At 40.1% G+C, this 13650-nt stretch overlaps 1 protein-coding gene across 2 annotated transcripts in view; it reads right to left on the bottom strand.

The window, feature by feature from the left end:
* The window catches only part of deptor (DEP domain containing MTOR-interacting protein), a 59199-nt gene that overhangs the window by 23235 nt on the left and 22314 nt on the right, over positions 1–13650 (bottom strand). For both annotated transcript variants that reach the window (XM_042331811.1, XM_042331812.1), the window contains exons 5-6: positions 12058–12236; positions 6774–6956 (exon numbers count right to left, since the gene is read on the bottom strand). In XM_042331811.1, the coding sequence (XP_042187745.1) occupies positions 6774–6956; positions 12058–12236 (362 nt within the window). The remainder of the gene's footprint in view (positions 1–6773; positions 6957–12057; positions 12237–13650) is intronic.

Raw genomic sequence — 13650 nt, 5'->3', positions numbered from 1 at the left:
AATAATCCTTGCATTTGATATAGCGCTTTTCACGTCGGGAGGACGTCCCAAAGCGCTTCACAGAACACACTGTAAAGTGAATTGACTGTATATTTGTGGGCGAACGCGGCAGCCAATTGCGCACAGCAATGTCCCACAAACAGTCGTAGATTGAAAATGACCAATTTCTTATTGTTTTTGGTTTTTTTGGAGGGATTATTATTAGGCGTGTGGAGTAAGGAAACTTGCCCAAGGTTTCGCCCTGCCTGGAATTGAACTCAGGTCTCTCGCTTAAAAGCAAGTGCTCTAACCACTGAGCTACAGGACCCAGCTGACCAAAATATGCATATTTCTTAAATGCCTTGGAGTATTGCAGACTCTTCTGGCTCAGGAACCAGACTATTGAGACCGCCACAGTGAGTTGACCCATTTTTAAAAAAAAATATTTTAACTGCAATGGTAGCAAATAAACTGGACACATATATATATATATGTTAAGAAATTATATAACTTTCACGCAAGTCAAATTCGAGTACAAATTGGAGCTCCAAAGCTCAGTGTGAGACACCTTTGCCCACGGCATACTTGGTCATTCCACTTTGTAGTATATTATGTGACGTAAAATGGCTATATCAAACGTAGTATTGTTGTTAATAATAACAATCCTTGCATTTGATATAGCACCTCATCACGTCTTCGAGACATCTCAAAGCACTACACTACACTGTAAAGTGAATTGACTGTATATTTTGTGGGTGAAACTCGGCAGCCAATTGTGCACAGCAGTTTCTCACAAGCAGGATTGAAATGACCAACTTATTGTTGTTATATTTTTAAACAATTATTACCCCCGGAAAAGCGATCCACCAATTGACTAACAACCGGGTTCCTACTTACTGCTTGGTAAACAGAGATGTGTGGAGTAAAGAAACTTGCCCAACGTTTCGCCCTGCTGGGAATCGAACCCAGGTCTCTCACTTGCGAGGTGAGTGCTCTGAACACTGAGCTACAGGACTATTGTTATTATTATTTTCTAGGTAACTGCAGAGTTCACTCTTAGCGACTTTTGCATTAATGACCCCAATGTAGATGAACACATCACAGCTGCACATATTTAAAAGTCATCAGTTCTTGCCACTTTGCATACAAGTGCACCCAATACAGGAAACGATAAAGCCTCTTTCGAGGGCTTCTGTATACTTAAATCACACAATTTTATTCCTTATGTACCAAGCATACAAGCACTACACACTTGAAGAGATGGATTCCTACCTGTGCCAATTTATTGAACTGAGCAGTAATCAAACAGTAACCTAAATCCGAAGAAGTGGTCTATCTGTACACCTCACCAGGAGTGCTAGGACTGGCTACCGTACAAACTTTTCCACTGCTGCTGTCAACGTCACTCAAGTCAGCTGACAAACATGCAGAGTGAGAGCTACACATAACTAGTTCTGCCAAGTCTCCTATATTGTTCTGTATCTCTCATTTCCGTCTTTCTCACCTCCCCTCTTCTCCCACTACCGCACACACTGATAGATCTTTACACACTAAAAGCTCCTTCGTGAAGCATTCCAGTTCCACCTAGAGAGTCTGTCACTATCTCACTGTGTAATAATAACTACAGATCAATGGTTTTCCTAAGTTAATCTTCACATTAGCATTTTCTTTAAAAAAATCTCAGAGGAATCCCAGGACAGTAATCTAATGAAATTTGTTGAAGTTTATGATCAAACTGCAACATGAAACTCATTCCTTGCATTAACTATTTATTTGATTTATGGTCTCATTTTTACATTGGAGGTTTTATTAGGATTCGTCAGCAGCAGCCGTCAGTCTTCTTCCCCCACCCGCGATGCTGTGACGCAGTATTACGACAGGGTTAGCACAAAAACTACCCGCATTTTCTTAAGCATATTTTATTGAATGTTAACTAATGTAATACTGTGTTCTAATGTAGTACTTTAATAAATTAAATGAGACCATTTAAAACTCCCAGTTTAAATATGTGCTGAGATTTACAATTGGATGCTCTAACAAGGTAAAGAATTCCCCTGCTGGCCACGTTAATACAGCCACTTGCACCGAGTGAAAAGTGCAGTCTTTGTAGATCACAAATCAATCCCTGGTCTGAGGTAGCCGTTGCCCCCAGAGTATTAACAAGGTTTTAGAAATGGCCTCAATGTACATGGGGGGCCAGAGCATCCAGGCCTCCCACGCTAGATCACTTTAAAAGCTTAAAGTGGATACATGTGGATATCACGGTAAGGCAAAAAATCAGGTTGGACTACAAAGCCGAACCACAGTTGCTTATTTCACGTCATGAATGGACACTTCTATGATTTTATGAAAAAAATTATAATTTCTTTGAGACTTATTGGACATTGTAATGGTATCACGCCTTTTTGGTCACCTTGTATATAAAATGTTAACTAAGCCACTAAGGTACAGGACTCAATTCACAACTGTTTGTGAGACACTGCTGTGTGCAATTGGCTGCCGTGTTTCGTCCACAAAATATACAGTCAATTCACTTTACAGTATATTCTGTGAAGCTCTTTGAGACATCGCAAAGATGTGATAAGGTGCTATATCAAATGCAAGGATTATTATTGTTATTATTATTATCATCATCATCCACCAAAAGACAAAGGAAATGCACCACGCAATCTGAGATGGAACAAAATGCTGTTACCTAGAAACTAAAAGTAAGAATTTATTTTTCCCCCCCATTTGTTAATTGACTTGTCGTGTATTTCCATCATTTCATGTTTTTAAATTTTGAGTATTCCAGATAAGATGAAGGATTCTTCCTTATTCAAGTAAACATTCTTTGTAGTCTCATTTTCTGCAACACTCATTCCTGACCGGATATTTTGAAAGATGAAATCTGAGTAATCCCAGAAAAATAGGCTGCCTCGAATCACTGCAGAAAAATGTTATTGACCTATCCTGACTGTAGTCTTTGAAAGAAATTTAAACTCGGCATACAAATTATTGGCTTTATTGCAAAATATAGAGCATGTATATAGGGGGGAGCAGGGGATGCATTGCAAACCACAACAAGATACAACCATTTATGAAGGTGATGATGATAAACACAGTTAAACAATACATTCACATGTGCCATGCAGCAGGAAAATAAATCACAGGTTTTGGGATTATGAAACGCAAGTTTAGGAGCGCCATCACAAAGTATTTCTTTACAAAATCGACAGCTGGACCCAGGTTACAGCTTCGAGGGAGAACTTTTGTGGGAAGGAAGAATTGAAATGCAGTGTTCCAGCTTTAGATAAGTGAGAGACATGAAACATCTTTCTGATGGTGCTTCAGAAATCTGCTTCCGCCCATTCCTGAAGGATGAGGCAGCCCACTCCACCCCAAACCTCATGTGTGTCTGTAATGCAAATCCAGTCCAAGATGGATCACAATTGAGCATCTCTGAAATAGAACTAAGAGTTTGGGAACAAGACTCCTTCTTGTTCCGTTGGGTTTTGCAATTGCCTGAATAGAATATATGGATCTCATCCACTCCAAATAGAATACAACATCTTACAGTCTAATTCCACAAAACTATATTTGGAAAATATTAACTGAAGCATTTGGATCAAAAAAGCTAGAGAAGAATATTCATTTTGGGAGCACCAACTCTCAACATGGAAAGACAGTAAATCGGGGGAAAGATGACTCAATAAAAGGTGATGCAAGTCCCCAAGTGCTAGAGATGGAAGAGGGGGAAAGAAAGAAAGGAAGATTGAAAATTGTGGTCTTGGATATGGTGTAATTGACATTATACCGTTAGAGGAGAACAAATTGCTGCACACGGTCTAAACCTGATGCAATGTTTAGACATGCATTAGATTGACATGTAATCCTGCCAATGTATAAATCATTGGTGAGACCATACTTAGAGTACTGCGTGCAGTAAAAAATGGATATGGGAGAAATTGAGAGGATACAGAGGGGGGCAACCAGAATGATTGAGGGAATGGGGGGACTGAACTATGAGGAGCGACTAAGTAACTTGGGCATGTTCAGGCTGGAAAAGAGAAAATTGAGAGGCGACATGATTGCTGTCTTCAAGATTCTAAAGGGGCAAGACAATATAGATCATGACTGGCTGTTTCAACTTGTCCAGAAGAGTAAAACCATAGGTCACGGCCTGCGATCGAAGGTGGTAAATTCAGAACGAATCAATGCAAACACTATTTCAGTGAGCGAATAGTAAACCTGTGGAACAGGCTCCCTCGGGAGATGGTTGAAGCAGGAAATGTTGATTCTTTCAAAAACAAATTAGATAGTTTTCTTTCAGGAAATAACAACAACAAGATTACATTTGTATAGCGCCTTTCATGTCGGGAGGACGTCCCAAGGCGCTGGACAGTGTACAGCATTTCAGGGGGGGGGTGGGGGTGACCGATGGCATGGTCAAAGAGGAGGGTCTTGAGGCGGGACTTGAAAGAGGCTAAGGAGGGGGTGAGGCGGAGTGATTGGGGGATGGAATTCCAGAGGTTGGGGGCAGAGTGGCTAAAGGCTCTCCCACCAATGGTGGGGCGGGTGGGTTGGGGGACGTGGAGCAGGCCGGAGCCGGCTGAGCGGAGGGAACGGGCAGGTTGGTAGTGGGTTAGGAGGTCACAGAGATAGGGTGGGGGGAGGCCATGGAGGGCTTTGTAGGTGAGGACCAGGATTTTGAACTGGGTCCTCTGAAGGATAGGGAGCCAATGGAGTTGGGCGAGAGTGGCAGATATGGGGTCATGGAGTTTGCTGCGGGAGAGGCCATGGGCTGCAGAGTTCTGGATTATCTGCAGCCTGTGGAGGGAGGAATTGGGAAGGCTGACAAGCAGGGCATTTGCATAGTCGAGCCTGGAGATGATGAAGGCATGAACAAGAGTTTCAGTGGCCTGAGGGGTGAGGTAGTGGTGGAGTCGGGTGATGCTACGGAGGTGAGGGAAGGCAGAGCGGGTCATGGCTTGGATGTGGGGAAGAAGACAGTTGAGGGTCAAACAAGACACCTCGATTCCTGACTGGCTTTGTGAATTGTCGTGTGCAACCATGGAGGTTGATGCTGCCAGAGCCGGAGGTGCTGTGCGAGCCAATCAGAAGGGACTAAGTCTTGTTCACATTCAACTGTAGGAAATTTGCCCTCATCCAGGACTTGATGTCCGACAGGCAGTCTGTCAGGACAGCAGTGGTCCTGGAGTTGAAGGTGGAGGCAGAAAGATAAGAGTTAGGTGTCATCCGCATATATGTGGAAGTTGACCCCATGTCTGTGGATGATATCACCAAGGGGGAGCATGTAGATATAAAAGTGGTGAGGGCCAAGGACAGAGCCCTGGGGGACGCCAGATGTGACAATGCGGGGGCTGGAGGAGAAACCATTAGAGGCAACAAAATGGAGACGGTGAGAGAGAGAGAAATTGAACCAGGGCAGGTCCGTAAAGTTTGAGTAAAGCGGAGAGGCGGTATATGAGGATATGAGAACATAATGGGATATAGTACATGGGTAGTTTGGGACATAGGTGCATGTGACCACCAGGAAGGTGGAAGGTGAACTAGATGGACCTTGGTTTTTTTTTTTCATCTAGGATTTCTTATGTAAGGGTATTTTGCTTTCCTGACCTATAACTTGAATCCCTCGAAAGGCATTGCAAACACTGTGAGAGCTTTACAGCAACCATGCCAAGTAGCTTCCGGCAGTTAAAATGAGGTGGAAGTTCACACGTTTGAACAACACTGCTTATCCAGGATGTGAACACAATAATAAAAGCCATCTACTAAATGTACTTCCAAAACCCATCATCCTCAACACCATTATCAGGAATTACCACTCCCATCAACTGTAGATCTTCTCTGCTTCTAGGGAAGAGTGCCAAGCGGGAATGCAAGTTGTGCATAATAATAAAAAGCAGATATTCTAATAAAAGTGATATGCACAAATAAAATCCACCTGATCTCGAGGAAATCAACATTGTTGAAATAGGTGGCTAGAATTTCAAAGGAAATCTTTAATAAAGATATGGGCTGAAGGAGGCGCACTCAGGTTTTGATACTTGCTTACATTTACATAGAATGGTATGGTACGGAACCAGGCCATTTGGCCCAACTCATCCATGCTGGTATTTATAATCATATGAGCTTCCACACCCACAATTCTCCTTTCCTATATCCCTCTATTCCTTGGTCTCTAGTGAATGCATCACGTTTCTCTTCAATATATTGATGCTTATTGCCTCTAGCACAGCTTCTGGCAGTGAGTTCCATATTCCAAACTTGCTCTGCGTAAAGTTCCTCTTAAACTCCCTATGAGATTCATTGCTTGCGATCATATATTTATGTTTTATATATCTTACATTTATTTCAACTAAACAAAAAAAATCTTGTAACAGAAATGCACATTGCACCCTCTGAAATAAAACACATTGGATTTACACAGTATAATACTGGGGCAAATTGCTGCACATAGTCTAAACCTGATTAGACTTAAATACAGGTTATATTTGAGAAGAAAATAAAAAACAGTACATCAAAGTAGTTTTGCCAACCATACAGATTTGATAATACATCTACATCAAAGCTACTTGGAAAACCAAATACTGTACAAAATGTAAAGGGAGAGAGAGAGTTAGTAAATAGAATAAAACACTACCTGCTTCAAGTCAGCTTCTCTCAGCCAATCCTGAAAATTACTGTTTAGAGCGTGGCTGGGAATAACATCACCCTCATCATCAAGTATAACCAACAGGGATCTTTTGTTAAAAAAAAATCAATGGGTGATTCATATAAAACAATCTTACCTGAGAGGAAACTGATGTTGCTGTTGTCTGAATTCTGTTTGCGCAAACAGAAAGGGCTCTCATGGCTATCAGGCACCGAGGCTGGGTTCTCACTTAGCAGCTCTAGCAGACGTCGCCTTCTTCGAAAGTTCGTCCGGAACTGGTACAGGAGGTTACTGTCCACAAAGTGGGGCTTATTGGCCACTGTGTCCAGAATAATGGGAGAGAAGATGACGACGGCTGGTTAAAAAGATGGAATTTCTTTCATTGGTGTTTGTCAAATTGATCAGGAGCATGAATGCACAACGCAGAGGAAGCCAGACTCTGAATGGACAGCTTATTAGACAGTAAAAGCCATTATAGCAGATGCGGAGGAAAGGCGGTTGAGTTGGTTAAAAAGCTGTTCATTCACTTCTGTTCTAGACTGAATTACAACATTTTGGAAGCTTCTTGGTAAAATTTGGAAGATTCCAGTTAAATTACAGACCTGGTTGTATCGTTCCATTGTGACCATGTAATTGTTTCCAAATGCTTTATTTACAGGAGCTTCTGTGATCATCACTAAACACTGGAACATCCCATCCCTGGTCTACATAAAGGCTGTTCAGTTTAACAGGACAGACATGGCTAGGATGCATGCATGCGTTTTACTGTCAATTTCTAGCTATGACTGTTACCCAACTGCTTCTGTTAGTGTGAATAGAGCAGCAGTTATCAGCTCATGCCAGAATCTTACACATTAGTACATACAAACACCTGAACCCGGCTTTTCATCTTCTGTTCCCAACACTTACATTCTTTACTAGCGAGTGGAAAGATCTATTTTACATCTCATATTTAATCTTCTAACCAAATATAACCCAACAATCTTTAATTAAAAAGTGCGATTTTGTAAAAAAAAAAATCCTAAGAGAAAAACTGCTCAATTTTACATTTAATATTTTAACCCAGTTTAGTGTTTCCTAGAATTTAATGTTTTTCCAGTTGTAAGGTTTGGAAAGACTCAAAGTAAATAATTCCTAAGAAGCATAGTTGGGTAACTGCCCACAATTGGATTCTTTGGAAGACACATCAGCATCTGGTGGTTCTTTAAACTCAGAAAATTTCCTAAGCAGCTCGAGACCTTTTGTCACAAAGACATTAATATGTATCACAAACACCAATAGCTTGCATCTGCTGGATTACTGTAATGGTGCCAGTAGTATAACATCTTGTAGCCAATATAAACGGATAGAAGAATTACAGTGAAAAATGATTTAAAATTTGCACAAATAGAGTAGCTGGGAGACAGCTCCCCGATGCTCGGCTGCGTGCCCACACCATTTTCAAAACCAAATCATTTCTCCATGCACTAACTCATTTTGCCTGGAGTAAGAAAGATTTTTCCTCTGTATTGAGGTAGATAAATTAATTGGTGTAAATCACATCACTCATAGGCATAGCTGGCCCAGTGCCAACCACTTCTCTTCTATCAACTCCTCCCCCTACCCATTTCTTTTGCCAATTTTTCACCTCGGAAGAGAAGGTTGTGACATTTTCTTAAAAAATTGGGCTCAATTTCAAAGGCATTACCAACCTCAATTTCATATCTACATTCTTAACAGCCAGGCATAACCACAAAAAGGAATTTGATCTGGTTCTAGATTTACATAATCTTTCAGCATTTCAGTGCGGGCAGAACTTGGTAAACTCAAACAGTTACTTTGAAATCTAATTTTCTGTAAGTTACCTCAAGAAATACAGGAAAACAACAACAAATGTACATTTACATTCACGTCGGGAGGACACCGCAAGGTGCTGAAAACAGGCTTCAAACTTAACACCAAATTCAACAAATTGCCATTTTTGCCTGCTCTGCTAAGAAAATAGTATAAATCTAGATCCAAATGGAATTTCTCCCCACTTTCCAGCAGCGGAGACTGTAAAGTGCTGTGAAGCAGAAAACCTTGCCAGTTAACCTTGAAACAGATCAGAATTCAAACCTGCTAAACACAAATCCACTTGACCTTGTACAGTGCCTTTAGCCAGTAGATCATCAGAGGAAGCTTCAAAAGCTTTTAACTTATAAAGAATTCTCTCATGTGCGAATGTAGAAATAACAATAGCATTTTATATTCCATAAAAGCAGTATCCACTTTGAGTCTCCCTGAGCTCCACATCACAATGTGGTATTTAGCTCCCCCCACATGCCAATCAACAACCATCATTCAAAAAACTTACATGAACACTGAAGAATTTAATAAAACCGTTCAAGGCACTTAAAAGCATCCAGAACAAAGCTCTGGGCTTCCTACCAGACACTTCTCCAGGCTTCCTCTTTCTCAATTCTATTCAACGTAACTGACCAGTGTTTGATGTCAATATGATCACATTTTCTTAGTTCCCCTTTAATTTTTTTTAAAAAAGGCATGCAAAAATTCAAATTTAGGACAATGTGGAAATAATCAACATTCACACCCAATCGGCATAAAATTACTCATTCTGAACAAGAGTTTTCGGGACTTAGTTAAGTATCGAAGTACGTCATTCACGGCCAAGATATTTGTTTTTATTTATAACAGCAGATGTCGATTTAATTAAGTCACCTTTCAAAAGCAAAACAAAACCTGGACTTTTATCCCTGTAATCAGCGTGCTGGAGATAAGGGCATTTTGTCATAATTGCAGGGACACAAAATCCGATTTTTATTAAATCCCTTACTTCTCTTGTCATGGTTTAATATTCCTCGGTTAATACAACTCCCTGGCTTAGCGAATGAGTGGCTCGAAACCTCATTCGCTCTTTATTTAATGAGACCAAAACAAAGCTGGGATCTATTCCGTTGCAAGAGGGGTGTAGTTAGAAACCAGCTCACACCCACAGAAACAAACCAGCAGGTCCAACATCAAGATTCTCCAACAACATCCTTAAGCACATGTCACATGAACAATTTTCAGCAGTTTTGAAGAAGCAAAAAAAGTACAGAAATCTCAGCTGTTTGAGGGGGAGAAAATGTCTGCATGATCTGGTTCCTAGAGAAACATCAGTTCTCCACAGTTGGCACATCAGCAGGTACACTGGTACCATATACCTTAGAGGCTCACTGTCTAGTAAGAGGGCATTTGCAGAACAGTTCTACACAACACTATACCACAGCCCCCCACCCACCTTAGAGACACTAGGTGCACTGAGTGAAGTTCTGTTGTATGACAGACAGTGCACAATAGAGCTGTTGAGCTAAATACAGTCATTATCCTTCTAATGTAAAGGGCGCTATATAAATATAATTTGTTGTCATTATAACTGGCTAAACAGGCAATAGTAAATTTAACCACAACTCTTCAACATGTAATATTTGAGAATGAAACATCAGGGAGCTAAATACTAAAATGTTAGTTATAACATCACGCAGAAGTTATTAATAGAGTGCACTGTGAAAGATATTGATCTGAAGAGACCATTCACAACACCAAACTCAAATCTACTCGCCAAACAAAAAAAAAGTCACCACCTTCCGCAGCATTAAATCAAAGATATCCCAAATACACCAAAGCAACAGTGATCATGCCACAACTGACCTGGTGGGGGGCAGGGAATCTCAGGTCCATTCTCCTGATCACTATTCAAACTGGCTCTTTGTGAAGCGAGTATGGGGGGGTGGAGGGGAAGGGGAGGAGAGGAGAAAGGAAATGGAAACTACTGGTACCTGAAGCTTGGATGTGATGCTCACGAACATTCAACTGTCTACGTTCCCGTGACAATAACAGAACACAGAGATCCTGGGGTTTGGCAGAACTATGAACTGCACCCTCCCATGAATCAGCATTTTCAGGAGAGGATAAATATTAAAAAGACAAACAGGACTAACAGAAACTTACCAATTTACGACTTCTCTGCTGAATCTAATGTACAAAACCATCCTAAAATGTACGAACTTTCAATTACCAGGATTTAAAATAACTTCGCTTTCAACTGATTCGAGACTCTGTCCACCAGTTTATGGGAGCCAAGCATCACTCACCCCTTAAAACGAACACTTCACATTCCTTTCTAGTTGCACGCCTGTGACAAAGCTCTTAAGGAACTGCCTGCAAAATTTGATTGCACAATTATGAAGTATCACAGGGTGTGTTTTATTACTACTGTAGTCCACTGTTCCCTAACGCAAGTCTTGTTGAGTCACCAATCCCAATCTATTACCTCCAACCACCCAAAAGACAGGCTCCTGCCTGTCTCTACAGACAGCTTAGCTAGACTGCTTCATTTAAAGTCAAGCTCCGAAACAATACAAGGTAAGCTCCTTGCAACAATCAATTTCATATTCCCGAAGTTGCAATAGTTTTTTTGTTAAAAGTCAAGACATTAAATTATTGCAAAATTAGAACATTAGTCTTCAATTCCAAACAAGACCTTTTTAAACTACCCTCTTAAAAGCAGCATCTCATGTTGGGTTACAGCCAAATAGGTATTGGCGGGTATTATACCACGGAGCCAATTCTGCATGCCTGGGCCTGACATTATATTGGCAGACTATTCAACTGAGATGGGGCGGGCACGAATGTTTATGGCAGTTATGAAACGTTCACTGCGGAAACTGCAAGTTAATGGCAGTTGGTGATGTGAAAAAAAATGCCTCAGAACATAAAGTGTGTCCCTTCCTGGGAACCCATCTAGATCACACCAACTTGAGAACTCAGGCTCCAACCTGAGATCTTCCTGTAGGTTTTATGTCCTGAGGCACTTTTTTCTAGTGCAAAATGCCATTTATCTGTTGTTTTCCTGAAAAGCATTTTTTAAATCTCAGCAATTGATTCACCCGTTTCCTTCAACCTCAGACAGAGGCCAGGTACAGAGTTACCTTATCCCAGGATTGGTTGACATTTAGGTCACTCAGCACGTATCACAGACTCAATCTCTGGATCTTCCTGGTTTGTGATGCCCAATACTATATCACACAGTCCATTCCCCTTACTAAAGGAGCTTCATAAATGCACTATTATCAATCATTAATAGCTGCTTAAAGGACACATTAAGTCAAATGGGTGAAGACTGAAAGGGATTATACAGTTTAGTCTTAATTGCAATTTCATACATCATTTTTATACATTATAATATATGTATACACTACGAGCCCCAAATTCCACCTCATTTAGCCCATTAAGATCTTTAAATTTAAGTTTGCATAGAATAGTGGAAAATTCTTAAAACTAGCATTAATCTGGAGTTCCTACAGTTCTTAAAAATGATCAGTTTCCAAATCAAGACCCAACTGAAGAATGTTCCATAATCTCACACAATCTGTCCCAACGGGACTAAAGATCCTCACCATGCTGAATAATGCCATGATCTAACAGCCTACAACAAAGCTGTTCTCCTTCACTTCTTGTGGCAACCTCTCCTTCTTGCATCAGCCAGTCGATAAGTTCACAAGCTACAAAGGTGCGCTGGTATTTCTCCCCTTCTTCCTCCCGGATTTGCATCAGCAAGCTTTCAGAGTTCATCAGCCTGTTTTGGTGGGAAGACAAAGACAGTCCTTGAAGGAAAATAATTATGGTGGATGCCTGCAGTCACACTGAGTGATCCATGGAAAGAAGGGATTCTGCAAATACAGCTGACATGAATGGATCAGAGCTAATAATACTAGGAACCTATAAGCTTTCTATTATGAATTGCACTTAAATGTTAAATTGCTTGAATCCACTACACAGATAGCATGTCATTAGAGGCAGCAAACTGAGAAGGAAATTAGCGAAATATTTCTCAAAGAATTTGAGAATTGTATGATAAAACAGAGGTGTGGTACTATTTATTATTTTATCAGTTAGATAGACTGCAGTGACCTTATTTTCCTTGTGCTTTACATTTACATGAACACAACAACAGGAAGAGATATTTCAAGTCTGTTCCACCATTCTAAGGTTATAATCGTAAAGATTATAATCAGAAAAATCCTTGCATTTGATTTAGCAGCCATAACAAATGATTCAAAGTGTTTCAGAATTTTCCGTAAAATGTAGCAAGTATTTTTTGCAACCAATTTATACAAAGCATTGTTCCACAAACAGCCATGAAGTGAAAGACCAATTTTATCTGGGGACCGTTGGCCAGGACACCAGGAGAAATTCCCTTCTCTTTGAGTGGTGTCATGGGATCCATAAACTAGTTGACAGAATTTGCGGAGGAATCTTTTATGAAGTACTTTATCAAACATTTATTGGAAGTCTAGATGTACTACATCATGGGGAATCCCACAGTCAATTTGGGCTGTCATCTCAACAAAAATCTGTTATTGGGCAGATAAGACCTATTCTTTCTGAACACATGTTGGCCATCATTTATTAGATTATTTTAATATGCGTAATCTTCCATATGGTTTAGTTCCTCATTGGGGGAGCTCTGCTCAATTTCCTACTTTACAGAAAACTAATTTCTATTCAAAATGTAGCCCGAATTCAGGATATATTTTTTATAAACAAATCACTTGAAGAGCTGGAGCAAAAAGCACGATGCTAAAGGAAAAAAATCAATACAATCTAAAATGTCGACTGCTACAAATAACGATGACTGGTTTATAATGGAATTTCCCATTAGAAACAAGTCACTCAGACATAGTTATTTTTAAACCACCAGTGCATTGTCTAGACCCCAGTGATGCTAACCTCAACATCAATTAAAAAACATCTTGGGAATTGGAAAAAAATTAAAAATGGTTTGACAGCCTCACTTTTCTGGATGATCAATGATTAAAGCATCTATGGGATAGAATTCCATTTAGCTCTAAATTTACTCTATTAATGTTGCATTTAAAGAATTTGGCAAATTGTTGATTTCAGCATTACTTTGAAGCCAGTTTTCTGTGGTTTCTAAAACAAATGTATAGAAATTAGCAGTTTTTTTTACAAAAAACATTTCCAAATTC

This window comes from Callorhinchus milii, unplaced genomic scaffold (assembly GCF_018977255.1).
Source record: "Callorhinchus milii isolate IMCB2004 unplaced genomic scaffold, IMCB_Cmil_1.0 Scaffold2, whole genome shotgun sequence".
Lineage (NCBI taxonomy): Eukaryota > Metazoa > Chordata > Chondrichthyes > Chimaeriformes > Callorhinchidae > Callorhinchus > Callorhinchus milii.
This window is presented reverse-complemented; position numbering and strand designations above follow the sequence as displayed.